A 16829-nucleotide genomic window follows, 5' to 3' on the forward strand; every position below is an offset into this window, starting at 1 on the left:
GGTAAGCCAACAAAAACTTGTAGAAACATGTGAACTAGGAGGCTTGTTGTTACAAAAACCTACACAAATTTATATAGAAGACTCACTAAAATTTGATATTATCCATTAACATTCTATTTCTCATAATGGTACGTAAGAAAAAAAAAATTATTTCGTGGAAACTTGTAAATATCGCAAGGAGATGATATGCATGCAGATAGCCATGACGAAAAATTCCAAATCCCGGCCATTATATGATGAGAAATAACTATTGGGAAATTACAAGCATATTTAATATATTATCATATGGCTATATATTCTCATTTCTATATAAACTTAGTCATTGTCTTTATCCATCTTAAACATGAAAATAGGAATTAACTATAATTGTATGTATAATCATTTTTGTAATTTGTTAAAATGATAAACAACGAAATTTCAAGCTTATATATAAATGTGGCCGGACAACGTAACAATGCCTATCACTTACACACTAGCTAGCTAGCTCCATAAACTTTCAAGCTGAAATTCTTATAAGATCGTAACTCGTAACAACCGTGTGGTAGTTCTTGCTTTAAATTCCGAGGTCGAATCTGCGGCAAAAATCGTAAGGATTCTCTTGAGTTTATTTTTACGTACCAATATTGTTCTATGATTTGTGCAATATATATGATCTTCGATATAATCACAGTACTTCATAACAATGTCCAACTTCTTGTCAATTATATATTGTAGAAGAAACTGACGAGGAATTCTGAGGCTCTCATTATATGATCAACATTATTTAGAGCATACGGACTGCAAATAATTAACCAGGTAATTAATTAAAAACGATTTCTAATTCGTTTGAAAGAGCTGCGTTTCGGTTTATTTTTTTCTCAGTACTCAAATGTTTTAGTAATTAGCATTGCAAAAGTGAACATACGTATGGTCAATGGATTGTGTAAGGTCCGTGCATGGTAATTATATTTTATTTAAAATTAATTAGAGATAATTATTTTAAATTTTTGGTATTTAAAATAATTAAATCAAATAATTTAATCACGTATTTAATAAAATCATGTTTTGGAAAATATCGGACGGCGCCGTATCTCCATCATCGGTGATCGGTTTTCAAAAGTAAATGTAGCTTTGGAAATCTCTATCTCTCGACGAGAGCTATCTTCCGGCACCTATATTTCATTTTTTATATCTGCTCTCAATGTTCGAATCTTAATACTATAGTCATTATGCACACACTTTATATCAGTAACATAATTATATGAATATTACGTATTGTGTATAATTTGTTCTAAAATTCTTAATAATGAATTCTTTATTTTGTAAATGTCAAATTTTTTTTTTTTTAAAAATAGGGATTAAAGTAAAAGGTGAAGGGAAATTATGGGATTAAGATAAAGGCTTCACAAAAAATTAGCTATATTAAATTTTCTTCGTTTATTAATTGCATAGGGATGCATATTTTTTCGCTTTATGATCAAAATGGACTAACACATCGAAACAGAAAAGTGGGTAAAAATGATGTTATGAATCAAATGTTAGGCTATAAAATATTATTTTATCATACTCTCAACTTTAGTAATTTTTCTACGAAAAAAAATTTAAACTGATTTGTTTGGTAAATAATGACAAAATTCAAAATTACATTAACATTACATCGGAAAAGAAATTATTGAAGAGCGATTTTATAGATGGAGAAGATCATTTTAGATTTATATTTCTAAATCCTAAGTTTTTCCGGTATTCGAACGTTTTTGTTTTTCATTATTTAAAAATGCATCTATGAAAATTGACGCTTGACCACTTCGTTTTCATTTAAAAAAAAAAAAAAAATTATATGCAATTCTTACAAAAGAATTATTATGAACAAACTCTCTTCCATTTTATCTCATTCGTGCACCTCGATCGTTCTCATCATAAACTTAATTGAGGATTAAAATTAAAATTCTTCTTAGTAAGAATCTTTCCCTATCAAAAAAAGTTATATATGTGTTAAAATAAATGTAATTAAACCTTAGAGGAAAAATAAAATACCATATGAATTAAATAAATATTACGTTTTGGTTACACCCCTTGAAGTAGTAAGAAAATTGACTACATGTGCCCAAAAAAAAACAATGTGTACACAAATTCAATGGAATGCTTACTAAAATTTTTAATTTTCTATCAACACACCATTTTCCATAAGTTGACTATGATCTCTATATAGTATTTACCACTTAAACAAGAAAATACAATTAACTATAGTCCAAAAACATATGTAGGTGTTTAAACTTTTGTATAGGACAGTCATTTGGAGCTGAAAAATAATTGAGATCATCACTTGCACTCTCATCAACTTCATTTCCGAATTTCTGAAGCTCAACTTCTTAGACACAAAAACGGTTCTTGATCATAGCCGGAGGCCAAACTGCAAAAAACAAATTGTAAGAATTTGGTGTGTATATTTGTACAACATTCTGGTATTGTTTCTGAGTTATGAGAAGATCTAACTCTACTCAGGCACTGTTTGCCTCCAAGGCCAAACTGCAAAAAACATGGGCTACAACACTTTTCGAACAGCAACAGTTAGTAAGTAGATGATAATATGTCTTCCAAAATTTTTCTTGACCAGTATGTGTTTTTCCCTCCCATACAGACTAGTAAATCGGTTTATATTTGCTAAAGGTAGGAGTGACCATTTCAATTGAACACCATTATTAACGAGATGCTGGTTTACATTTTAATTTATATTTCAGGGATCATGGCCGATGGATTTGTGGCCAAAGAAGTTACATTCGAAAACACAGCTGGTGTTAACATGAACCAGTCGGTGGCGATGGCAAATGAAGGAAAATATTCAGCCTTTTACAAATGTCGATTTTCTGGTTACCAAGATACACTGTACGTCAAAAAAGGGATCCAATTTTTCAGGGAGTGCATCATTTATGGCACCGTGGATTTTATCTTTGGTGATGCAAGCGCCCTCTTTCAAAATTGCAGTGTCTATGCCCGCAGACCTCGACAAGGGCAGTCGAATACCATCACAGCCCAAAAAAGAGAATCAGTAAAAGATGTTTCAGGCATCGTGCTTCAAAATTGCACGATTGATGCTGCACCAGATCTGCAGCCGATGTTGAACGTTGTGAGGACGTATCTCGGGAGGCCGTGGAGGAACTACTCCACGACAGTGATCATGCAGAGTTACTTGGGTGAACTGATTGATCCAAGCGGCTGGTTGGAGTGGCCAGGGCACAGCTTGGACAAACTATATTACGCAGAGAATGCAAACGACGGGCCTGGGGCAAATACGAGCCATAGAGTAGGATGGACGCACAGGAACATCAGTTATACGGATGCAAAAAAGTTTACTGCAAGGGCCTTCTTAAATGGAAGTGAGTGGATTCCTTCGACAGGAATTCCTTGTAACCTTGATCTCTAGCAAAAGATTTTTATAGTTTAGAAGATTAATGTATTCCTTGATTTGATGTTGTTAAGATTCTTACGGTTATGATTATATGTAATTTGATTAGATGTTCATGTTTGTTTGGGAACTCTGCGTTGTATGAAAAAAAGAGATTGAAATGACCAGCTATGCCCCGGTGAAGTGGCAGATTTGCAAGTATATGTTTGGTAGAATGAGATTTTTTTGCCATGGAATTGGTTGATCTTTGAATTCAATATTAATTTGCAAGTATGTTTGAATATTTGATAGAATGAGATTCTTAAATTATATATTAAGAGAAGAGAATGGAATGACCAGCCATATGCTTCGGAGATATATTTGCAAGTATATTTGGTAGAATGTGATTTTTTTGCCATGGAATTGGACAATTGGTTGATCTATGAATTCAGTATTAATTTGCAAGTACATTTGAATATTTGATAGAATGAGATTCTTGAATTATATATTAAAAGAAGAGAATGAAATGACCAGCCATATGCTTGGGAGATATATTTGCAAGTATATATATTTGGTAGAATGAGATATTTTTTTGCCATGGATTAATTTGCAAGGATTTAATCGAATGATATTCTTAAATTATATATGATTTGTTTCTCATTTATATATCCATTGATTTTAAATAAAGATATATAAATGTTTTAATAGTTTTTAAAAATTTGAAAATAGAATTATGCTAATTATAAAGAGATTCAAATAAAAAAAATGGTTTTTTTATTGAATATGAATAAAAATGGAACAATTTTTTATAATTTGAGAGGAGTATTTTTGGCATTTTTGAAAATTCACCGTCATTCCAAAACGACAATATTATGTGTACATAAAGTGTTACATTGAGATATATACGCCCTAAGTTAAGAAATTATCCCAAAATTCTTCTAATTTTTTTTATTCAAACTACAATTGCTTGTTTGGTTAATTTTTTTTTAATAAAAAGTAATTTTTTTTTATCTTTTTATTATTAATAAAAGTCATATGCGATGCATATAAAAACATCTTTTATTATCGATAAACGTTAAATAAATCAGTTGAGAAGAGAAAAATAAGCGTCGTTCAGTTAATTAATAATTTGCGTAGTATTTTAGTAAATAGTGAAATTTAATTTAATATATTATGTTCAATGTGTATTATAAAATAATGAGCGCAAACAATCTTTGTTTAAAGATTTTATATGTTACAAACCTAATTGATTTATTGTTGTTAGCAAATAATGGTTGTAATGAATATAATAATTTTATATAAATTAGACACTGGGTTGAATTTACTTGCCTTGATAAATGAAAGATTACATAATTAATAACGATTAATCCTATGTTTACTTGCAAAATTGAAAATAGATATAAATCCTATGAATATAATAATTTTATATAAATTAGACACTGAGTGACCATTTCAATTGAACACTATTATTAAAGGGATGCTGGTTTACATTTTAATTTATATTTCAGGGATCATGGCCGATGGATTTGTGGCCAAAGAAGTTGCATTCGAAAACACTGCTGGTGCTAACATGAACCAGTCAGTGGCCATGGCAATTCAAGGAAAATATTCTGCTTTTTACAAATGTCGATTTTCTGGTTACCAAGATACATTGTATGTCAAACATGGCATCCAATTTTTCAGGGAGTGCCGCATTTATGGCACCGTGGATTTTATCTTTGGTGATGCAAGCGCCCTCTTTCAAAATTGCAGTGTCTATGCCCGCAAACCTCGGCAAGGGCAGTCGAATACCATCACAGCCCAAAAAAGAGAATCAGAAGGATATGTTTTAGGCATCGTGCTTCAAAATTGCACGATTGATGTTGCACCAGATCTGCTGCCGAAGTTGAACGTGAGCACCTATCTCGGCAGGCCGTGGAGGAACTACGCCACAACAGTGATCACGCAGAGTTACTTGGGTGAACTGATTGATCCAAGTGTTGGAAAACGTGTTCAGATCAATCAAGAATTGATACCCGGTGCAGTGAAAGTTTAAAAATTTTATTTTATTATATGAAACGATTCCATATCAAGGGTATCAAAACTTTTACGATTAAATATGTGTAAGTAAAACAAATAATCACAATTAAATATTTTACCTTAAAATCTCAAAGCGAGATTATGGACACCAACAGAACTTAATCTGCTCTTCTTGTAAATCCCGGAAACCGATGGCGTCACGATCAATCACCGAAATTAGGTCCACGAACGAAAAACAGAAACCCTCTAATTGACTGCACTAGAAATCAATCAGAAGTTTTACGTAGAGAATAAACAGATTTGATCTGTTAATTCGGATTGCAATTTTTCACAAAAATCACAGTCCGAATTTTCTCAAAAGGGACAGAGGAATTTTCGAAAATCCTCTTGAATAATTTGATGCAGTATTTTCGAAAATTCAAGAATGAATTGTATGGAATTTTCAAACACTGCTGCCTATTTATAGATAATTTCTAGACTAGATTAAGTTATAATTGTATTAGGACTCTAACTCCTTAAAGCCCACAATCCATAACTTAAGCGCAACAAGGCAAGCCCGTTGTTCTAGAAATTAATATAAAATTCATCGTGACTCCGATTGATAAACTGATTTCACCAATGTGCACAGAAACCATTTCTGCATCTTTTAGAGTCAAGATAATTTTTCTGAATCCGAATTCAGTGATTTCCAAAAATGCCCACCCCTATGTCATTGTAGGAAATCCCACTCCCTTTAGTTAAGAAGTCCAACTTCTCTTTCATTAAATTTAACTCTTTAAATTTAACTATCTCTACGGGATTTTAGTAATCCATTACTTGTGTAACTCTCAATGGTTCAGGGATACAGCTAGCCGTGGGCTCACAACTCCTTGTGACTCGGAACAATAATTTCCGACTTACCCATCGAATCATGGTAAGAGCGTCTAGCAACATCGCCCCATGATTCCCTAGGTATCACTGATAGTGCCTGCAAGAACCAGTAGATTTTGGTTAGCGTACAGTACAGTCCCTTCATCCAAATATCCCGATCGAATCAACAACCATTGGTACATCGAGAGTTGTTCGAGATTCGATAACTATGCAATGCATCTTGAAGATCAAATAGTGACATCGCATGTGCTACTAGGAAACCAAGTAACCTAAATCACATCGAGTACTCTGGCCAGAGATTTGACACACTAATATCTCCTCAGATCGCATAGGATATCCACACTCGCAAGTATGTGGTGAATCCTTGACAACAAAGCATCGACTCCTATATGTGTCGTAATTGTACCCAATCCCGACACCTGATGACCCCAATAGAATCGATAAACAAGTCAAAGTACAGTACTAGCATATAAAGTCTCAATGATGTTTCAAGTAATAAGGACTAATGGTGTACAACCAAAACCGCGGACTTTATCCACTCGATAAGTGATAACCACTTGGAAAGTTCGAATAGGGTAGTTCGATCATTCATCATATGAATATCTATTTGCATGCTTTGAACATCTCCATGTTCATTTCCAATGAAACATGGTACTTGGCATCACAAATGCTAGTCTCAATCTCGAGCGATCCTTATCCTTATTTGCGGATGACTCAATTGACTAGGAACTGTTTAGAATATACAGTGACTATAAGATGTGTTTCATAATAGTGATCTCTCTTTATTCACTATCTCATCTTACTTACACTATAGTATATTCAAGGTCTTTATCAAAACAGCAATAGTATATCACAATATAACAATATGAAGAAAGATAAAGAAAATGCCATTAATGAATATAAATTATATTAAACAAAGATTGTTTATACATAGAGTCATAAAAGCCCTTTAGCCACAAGTTGGCTAACCGGGCACCCACTCTTTCACCAATTGGCTGGTTGGAGTGGGCAGGGCACAGCTTGGACAAACTATATTACGCAGAGTATGCAAACCAGGGGCCTGGGGAAAATACGAGCCATAGAGTAGGATGGGCGCACAGGAACATCAGTTATACGGATGCAAAAAAGTTTACTGCAAGGGCCTTCTTAAATGGAAGTGAGTGGATTTCTTCGACTGGAATTCCTTGTAACCTTGATCTCTAGCAAAAGATTTTTATATATAGTTTAGAAGATTAATATATTCCTTAATTTGATGTTGTTAAGATTCTTACGGTTATGATTATATATAATTTGATTAGAAGTTCATGTATGTTTGGGGACTCTGCGTTGTATTAAAAGAAGATAATGAAATGACCAGCCTTTAGTTTATGAAGTGAAGTGGGAGATTTGCAAGTATATATATTTGGTAGAATGAAATTTTTTTGCCATGGAATTGGTTGATCTTTGAATTCAGTATTCATTTGCAAGTATATTTGAATATTTGATAGAATGAGATTCTTGAATTATTATATATTAAAAGAAGAGAATGAAATGACCAGCCATATGCTTCGGAGATATATTTGCAAGTATATTTGATAGAATGAGATTTTTTTGCCATGGCATTGGTTGATCTTTGAAAGTATTAATTTGCAAGGATTTATAGAATGATATTCTTAAATTATATATGATTTATTTCTCATTTATATATCCATTTATTTCCCAGCAAAAAATGGAAGTTTAACGAAATATAAAATACGGAATTGAAGAAATTGATCCAAAATTTGCCCAACAATTTCTTGGTTCGTCGGAATTGTGCGGTTACCGGATTGCATAGCCTCTGTTTCAATAATACTAGTGCCTCTTCGCACACATTTCTTATATATACGAAAAATTTTGTATTTTGTTGTTTTTGTTTTTGTTTTTGTTTTTGTTTTGTTTTGTTTTATTTTTATTTTTATGGTTACTTATAATAACTACATTCAAATATTTTTTCTTCTTCAAATTTTATGGGTTAATAAATTTTTATGTTAGAAATGAAAATCTGGATAAAGATAAATAAATATTTTAGTTGTTCTTAAAAATTTGAATAGAGAATTATGCTAATTATAAAGAGCTTAAAAAAAAAATGGTTTCTCTTTTTTTTTTTTTTAATTTATTGAATCTATATATCTATATACAAATAGAATAATCTGCTAAAAATAAGTAATTTTCAAAAATAGTAAAGACAATATCATTAATCTTAAATTTAAAAATACAAATAATATATGGTTAAATTTAAAATTATGGATTAGAGATAATATTGAATATTAAAAAAATAATATTATGAGTGATAAAATATTTTATCTAAAAATTTTAAAATATAGATAAATAAGATTTAATTTAAAAAATTTAAAGTACTTTTTATAGTAATCAAACAAAATTTAATTTTTGTTTTTAATGAGATGATTGTTTTGTGTATCGATCAATATATTTATGCATAAAAGCAGAAAATTATTCTAAAAATATAAATTAACATTATACCGCTAAAAATTCGGTTCTAAAAAAATTAGAGACACTAGAATTATATTTAAAAATACAAATAAATGTATGACTGAATTTAAAGTTATAGATAAATGAAATTTTAAAGATTTAAAAAGAGATATGATATTATGAGTGTTAGATTATTTAATCTAAAAATTTTAAAACATAGATAAAATAAAATTGAATTTACAAAAAAATTCAAATAATTTTTTTCGTGATCAAACAAAATTTAATTTTTTTTTTAATAATGTGGTTTTTTGGTTGTATACATATAAAAATCTACGCTACAGATATTCAAAAAAATATGATATAATGATTGATAGACTATTTAATATAAAAAAATTAAAATATAAATAAAAATATGATTGAAATTAAACAAAATTTAAAATAATATTTTACGTGATCAAACAAACTTTCATTTTTTCTTTAAACAGGATGATTGTTTTGCTTATATATACAGATACACAACAGAGATTCCAAAAAAATAGTATTATGACTGATAAAATATTTAATCTAAAAATTTTAAAAAATAGATAAAAATAAGAATGCATTTAAAAAATTAAAAATAGTATTTTCATGATAAAAAATTAATTTTTTTATTTTAATAAGGTGGTTGTTTTGAAATAATTTCATTATTATAAGTATAATTTGATAACATAATATTTTCATGTTTTATAAATTTCTATTATTGTTAGAGAACCGAACCTATAAAGAGTTTTCTATCACATGCATATACAATAGATATATTATAATTATTTTTCATTATCACAATATTTTGTTTTTTTATTTAATTTCATATATTTTTCATATTAATTTTTATTATATTTAATATAAATATCATTTTATACTGACTGTAGAGTTTATTGTACCTCATCTTATATCAAACTGTTGTGTGATTTACATTTTATTATATTTATTTTTCTATCTTGCGATTTCAATTTTAAAAATCTACAAAATTTATTTTCGCATTTAAAAAGTTTATTTTATTTTTATAAAATATAAGTATTGCACGTGTCAAATTTATAACTACTAGCTAAATAAACCCCTTAGGAAAATAAACAAGTTTAGATATTTTGTTGCAACAAATCAAAACAGAAAAAACTGCTATTTTTTAGATTTCAAAACTTAATATACAAAAAATAATAATTCAGAAGAAAAATAATAATAGAATTAAAATGATTTTCTCATAAGAGGGTGTTCTGAGCTTATAAGTTGTTTTGAAGTTTATAAGATCTTCCAATTTATTTGACAAAAATTTGATCAAACAACTTATAAGCGGTCAATATAGCTATCTTGAAGTTATAAGTTCTTCCAATTTGTTAGACAAACATTTGGTAAAACAGCTTATAAGCAGTTAAATGAGTTTTTTGACAACTTATAAGCTGTTTTTAAAAAGTTGTGGTGACTGCATTGAATGTTCGTATATCATCGTCGTCGTCATCATCATCATCATCATCATCATCATCATCATCTATTTTTAATAAAACTTTGTATGAATATCTTTACCTATATCCCATGTTTTTAAAACCGAACCGGACCGGCCGGTTCGACCAGTTCGACCATGAACCGGTAACTGATCCGGTCCGAATCACCCTTAAAAATCGCTTTAGCGGTCAGAATCGGTCAAAAACCGGTTGCACCGGTCTTGAACCGGTCGAACCGGTTTAAAACCGGCCAAAAAAATGGTTCAACCGGGTTTTTATTAGTTTTTGTAAATTAGTTTTTTTAATTTTCAAAACTTAATATAATATTTTATTATATATATACAAGATTATTTAGAATTTGTACTTCATTAAAAATATTATTTTAGTAATATTAGAGTTTTTTTTAAAAAATAATTAATTTATTTATTCGTAAAAAATATATAACTATGGTTAATATTTTGAACATATTTATATGGTTATTTAGTTTTCAAACTATGATAAATATATATTTCTATTTCTATACATTTTTAAGGTCTTTAAAAATTTAAATATATTATTAATTATATTATATTATATAAACGATTTTCCGGTTTGACCGTCCGATTAAAACGGTTCGATCGGTTAGACCATTTTTTTAAGGTAAATCGGTTTGATCATCGGTCCGATTATGAAAACATTGCCTATATATATATATATATATATATATATATATATAAACAGAAAAGTATACTAAAAAAAGAAACTATCAATTTCCGGTTTATAGTTTCTTTCTAAGTAAGACTGGTTCTATTCTAACCAAGTTCAGTTTATGTATTCTCTTTTGATATGTTGCGGTCAATGGTCTCAGTTGATCTCTTCTCTTGCCCTGAAGGTTTTGATAAGTTTCTGTGTTTAATGCTCATCTCTTGATAGGTTCAAACATTTAGTTGATCTTTAGTTGTGAACCGGATTAAGTCAATATCAAAAAATTGTAGTTCCAACAAATTGTTTTTAAAATCAAAATTTTAAAAAATAATTATGACATGATGAAAATATATGATAAAATATAAAATAGTTTTTTTCTCAAACATATAATATATAAAAATATAGTAAATATTTTTCAATTACATAAATAATTTAAAAAAAATTGGGTCATCTCAGGTTTACCCAAATCGAACCCAACCCGATTAGTTTCTTCGAGTCAAATTTCAGGTACAACTCGATCTGACCCCGAACCCAAAACTTCAACCCCAATCCGTTATTTTTCTGGTTGATTCAGGTCAGGTTCAATTTTGACACCACTAAAATTGCATAATAAATAATAAAATTAAAAAAATATTTTCATTAAAATTTTTTTGAGTAAGACAAACAATTGTAGGTTGAAAAAAAATATTTTTTTGTATACTTTCTTAATTTTAATAGAATGTATAACTCTATATGTAAAAATCTACGTACAAATAGCATTATCTTCCCAAAAAATAATTACTATAGACACTGCAACGTTAATCATATAGTAAGTGTTAGAAATATCATGTATCAAAGTTTCGCTGTTTGACAAACTACTTTAGACATCAACTCAACTAAAGAACATATCAGTTGAGCTAAGAAAGTCAAATATCATACCAGTTAAGATGAAGGAAATCAAGACAACAACTTAACTGAATTATTAGTTAATTAAGAAAATCAGCAAGCAAATCAATTGGAGAGTAGACCAATTAAAGATCAGATCAATTGGTGAGCAAACCAAAGCAAACAGATCAGATCAATTGGTGAGCAGACCAAAGCACAAACATATCTGTTAGAGAACAAATCAAAAGAGCTTATCTATAACCAGTCGAAGCTAACAATTTTTGGATATGATTTCCTATACATTAAACAATAACAAAATGTGCATCGCACTACTAGTGTACTAATATTGTTGGGAATGATTATGTGGAGAAATACAAAGGAAATGAATATCTTATTAGGGACATATGAGATTTGAATCTTATGACCATTGAAATCCAAAGCTATTAATAACTATCAATTAAGAAGATGATGGTTGAAAAATCTCACTCGTCTGAGAACTCTCGCAATATCAAAGCGGTCAAGTTATCAAGCATTTGTGTTAAGATATTTAAGAGAAATTGAAGCAAACAAGTCAAGCACACATCTCAAACTATATCATATCAAGTGTATGATCAATTGTGAAAAGTCTTTCGAGTTTTAAACTCATTGTAACAGATCAGTTGAGTGTTTTGTAAAACATCAGTATCATTATAACAAGAATCAATCGATGGCTGAGTTCTTGGGATTAAGTCTAGGATTTCTGAGATGTGTAGTTTTGTATAAGTCGAAGTATTGGATAGGGCTGTTGCAAATTAATTGTAATCTTCAAATTATTATGGAGTGAATTCTATCAAGGTGAAAGAAGGGGTGACGTAGGAGATTTTAGCTATGAACATCCAGAAACAAATTTGAGGTGTTAATTACTATATGTCAAACACATTCACTTACCTCACCATGAAACCAAGACATTTGATAAATATTCAATATGTTAGGTTGTCTGTTTCCGCATATTATTTTTTTTGGTCAATTAACATCGACACATGAGAAAGATTAGTACTCGGTTGCTAACCATCTGAACTCATAATTGATCTGGTATAAGCCAGATTAGTTTTTCTTGCCCGGATGAGAACAATTCATAGCCATAGTCTGAACAATCCAAACACCAACAAGTGGTATCAGACCAAGGTTTCTTCTCGCCTATGAATATATTTTAAATCACTACTTTTATTGTCGTGACCCTGCATTGAATCACCCACTAACTGATAACTATTGCATGCATTAAAGTTAATTAAAGTATAAATACTAAACAGAGTAATAACGTGTGGAAACTTAACCCATAATATACAAAAACACAAAGTACAAAAGTTCAAGGTTTAAATACTGTAGTGATACAACCAAATCTAAATAACGTGTGAAAACTTAACCCATAATATACAAAACCACAAAGTACAAAAGTTCAAGGTTTAAATACTGTAGTGATACAACCAAATCTAAATAATTAGGAAGTAAACATTATACAGCTATATCGAATCCTGCTGTATAACTAACTATTCAAGGCTACTTCTCCCTAATCCTGCCTCGAACTCCCATCCCCATCCATCCTGCAACCTGCCCCGTGGAATAGGGTGTCCAAGATAACAACTAGGACGTGAGCAACTAACGCCCAGTACGTAAACATGAGTAAACACAAGTATATGATGCATGCAACCGTGATGACTGGTAATGGGTCATTTGATAAATCATGCTCAGTACAGGCGCCACATGAGTGATGTAACCTCACGAATCAACCTCTGGGTACAACCACACTCGTCTAGAACACCAGAGTAGTCATACTTACATGTCCCCGTCGTTGCGGTACTCTCAGCGATAGACTATCAAGTATAGAGATGAGCGGCTCTATAATAAGGGAATAACAAGGTATAGGCTCAACGTGTATGTGAACATGACATATGAATATGGAAAGCAGAAAACATACTTCATGACAAAAAAATAATGCCAAGTAAATGCAACATATAAACATGTATACTCGCTGACAGTCTCATTCAATGTGTACGTACCTCTAGGCTAGTTCAAGTCTAGTAGGACCTAGATTCCAAGCCTATATTCAAAAGTTCACCTTATCACTACACAAGTTCTATAAGCCTTAAATAAGCTAATAAGTATTCCCAAAACTTAAACAGATTCTTAGACCATACCTTCGTCTGCCGTAAGACCTTTGGAGTCGCTAGTTCTGGAGAACTATACCAACTTTTGTTATTCCAGAACCTTACTATAAACCGATAGGGCCCTCAAGTGTATATATCACACTATATAACTGAAGAAGGAAACTCAGAATTCGTATTGAAAATGAACTCCGGAGATCACTATTTATAGGCCAAGGATCCGTCCACGATCGGAACTTTTGATCCCCTAATCGGAGCTTTCGATCCAGCTCGATGCTTGCATGTGCGACACATTAGGATCAGAACTTCCGATCTGGGATCGGAGCTTCCGATCTAGTGCATGTCCGACACTTGTCAAAACTCATGGCTGAGTCATCGAGTATTGCTAGCAGCTGGAGATCGGAGCTTCCAATCCTGGATCAGAGCTTCCGATCATGCCTTCATTCCGAAGTAAACAAGCTTTTTTTGGTGCTTCCGATCTGCAGGGATCGAAACTTCCGATCTGAGTTCGGAGCTTCCGATCTTGTTCATGCGTGTGAAGCTCAATTAAGCCCTTGAATTTGTTAATTACTAACCTTCAATTATGTTTACCATATTATTATCCTAATATGGAATTTGGGTTACTAAATTTATTGAGATCTCTAAGGGGTTTTGGTACACCACATTGTACCATTGTACTGCCAAAACCGTCAAAACATATATTACTGCTAAATTTTTTTGGAACCATTCGATCTATCTATGTGATGTGAGAAGACTGAACAGATCAGTATTCCACTGACTGAAGACATTGAATAATCGGGTGCTCAAACAATGTCAGAACAAATTATGAAGAGAGCATGAGACAACCAATCCTGCCAACTGACTCACTCAAGAAATGCTCAACTGAACTGATTATCCTTATTAATGAAACTTGCTGTTCACTTAGATCATCAAGCTCCTCTGATAAAGATGAAGATAGTTTCTTCATGGATCATAAAGATCATTCCTTCACCAGTAAGCAAGCATCAGAACAACCTTGCATGACATGGTCAATGAGTACTGATCAAGCTTTTCTTGCACTACAAATTCAACGAAATAAATAATTCTTTTACACTCGAAATTATTTCAAGTGCACGAATCAAATTATAGTATAATGTACGAATACAAGTATCGTCCATAGAGACTGTATTTTTCAATTTCTAATTTAACGGACTTCTCTAGTCACGAAAATTGAGAATTGGATGTACCAACTAAAATAAAATAACTAATTTTTAGAATTAAGTATCAATCACTACCAAAAACAATTATTCAAAGATTTGAAATTCAAATGATTAATGACTATGTTGGAACTTTGGTACACCTTCCCTTTAATTGAATTGAATGAATTACTCCGATTATCAACTCATGATTTTGATAAGATTTCCTAGTTTATTAACACACTCTTTCAAGTTATGCTAAAATAACTCGCTACTATGAAGTAAGTAAATCTCTTTAATTATTTATCATATATGGTTGCAGGAACGGTTCTTAGAATCTCCTAGCTTTCAACTTATTCTTCTATCATTATCAACGTTTATTCAATTCCACATGTCTCTGTAAATTTTAAATTCACGGATTGCATTATTTGTTCATATCATGACCGTACCCAAGATAAAGAAGAAGTTAGCTATGCTTCAACAAACCAATTAAAATAAATAATGAAATCAAACACTTTTCAAAAGTTGGAAAATAATAATTCAAAATTAAAAAGTCGGGGTTGGATCCTCTAAATCCCAACAAAATAAGTTTAGTTACACATAAAATCCATAATCTAATCACAACTTAACATAAGAAAATAAGAATTCAATAAGAAAATTTGCAAAATTTGAGAAAAGAAGCTGCAAGAGATTCTTCAATTCCAAGACTTCGTCTTCTCTTCTTTGCCGCCTCTCTAAGTGTGTTCTTCTCCTTTTAACCAAATTCTCGACCTCTTTTAATCTCCTAGAGTCCAAAATTTTCAATCTTCCCTTTTCAATTTCTGAAATAAATTTTCCTTTACAATCATCTGTATCACGCCTAGGCGAAAAAACTTTTGTCCGAGCTTTACATATTTTGTCAGTCTTGCCTTGGTGCAATTGAACCTAGGCGCGACCTGTTCTTTATTTTTTCCATCATTTTTTGCCCAGTTGGAAAAAATATACCCTCTAAGCGAGAAATGTTCTTCATGACTCCTTAAAAATAAGCCTTCCCGAGCTCAAATTTCTAACATTTTCCTACAAAAAGTCTTAAGTACATGAGTGGATATCATAATGCTAAAAAACGTGAATTTCGGACATAACTATGAGGTACTCAAATTTCCAAGCCAATTGACCGCTTAAATCGGTTTGATTAAAAATCTACTGGCAAGCTCACCAGGTCAAGTTATAGATAGTGAATAAAAATCAGATGTCGAACCCACATGGACTGTTATTTTGTAACTACCAAAATATATTTATTTCTACTTAATCTAGACTAGTGAATAAGAGAAATTTCAGATTTTAAACTATGAAATAACTTTGTAAATAAAATAAAATTAACTAAAACGCAGCAAGAAAATTGGATTAAATTCAAATATGATAAAATTTCGATCAAGGACACACGTAGGTACCAGACAAATTATGTAACAAGTATTCGATTCAGGACTCAGATTTAATCTTAAATTACGAAAATTCTCCTAATTTTTTCAAAGGTCTATTTCTAGAACAATCAAACCTATTCAAATATTGACGGATTAATTTTTCGTAATTCTAATCAAATTTGAATGCATTAAATATTTATGAAAATTCAGTTTGCACCTAAAACCGCACATTGAAACCGAATTTTATTTTTAGTCGGTTCTACCATGTGTTAAATATTAGAGTGATCAAAATCAATCCATCATCTGTCGACTTGGAATCGATTAATATGCAAGCAAACAGTTGATCAGGCTATTCACAAGACAAATATGAATCTGACAATCAATAAAATAAA

The 16829-nt window shown here is 30.9% G+C and overlaps 2 protein-coding genes across 2 annotated transcripts; both read left to right on the top strand.

Annotated features, from left to right (window-relative positions):
• Nucleotides 1-2722: 2722 nt before the first annotated feature.
• Nucleotides 2723-3400, top strand: LOC140878048 (probable pectinesterase/pectinesterase inhibitor 17). The gene has a single exon (XM_073281648.1). It carries the CDS (start codon nucleotides 2723-2725, stop codon nucleotides 3398-3400), a length of 678 nt encoding a protein of 225 aa, XP_073137749.1.
• Nucleotides 3401-4874: 1474 nt separating this feature from the next.
• On the top strand, nucleotides 4875-7453 carry LOC140878049 (probable pectinesterase/pectinesterase inhibitor 39). The gene is made up of 2 exons (XM_073281650.1): nucleotides 4875-5319; nucleotides 7263-7453. Exons 1-2 carry the CDS (start codon nucleotides 4875-4877, stop codon nucleotides 7451-7453), a joined length of 636 nt encoding a protein of 211 aa, XP_073137751.1.
• The last annotated feature ends 9376 nt before the right edge of the window (nucleotides 7454-16829 follow it).

Source organism: Henckelia pumila, chromosome 2 (assembly GCF_033568475.1).
Source record: "Henckelia pumila isolate YLH828 chromosome 2, ASM3356847v2, whole genome shotgun sequence".
Classification (NCBI taxonomy): Eukaryota; Viridiplantae; Streptophyta; class Magnoliopsida; order Lamiales; family Gesneriaceae; genus Henckelia; species Henckelia pumila.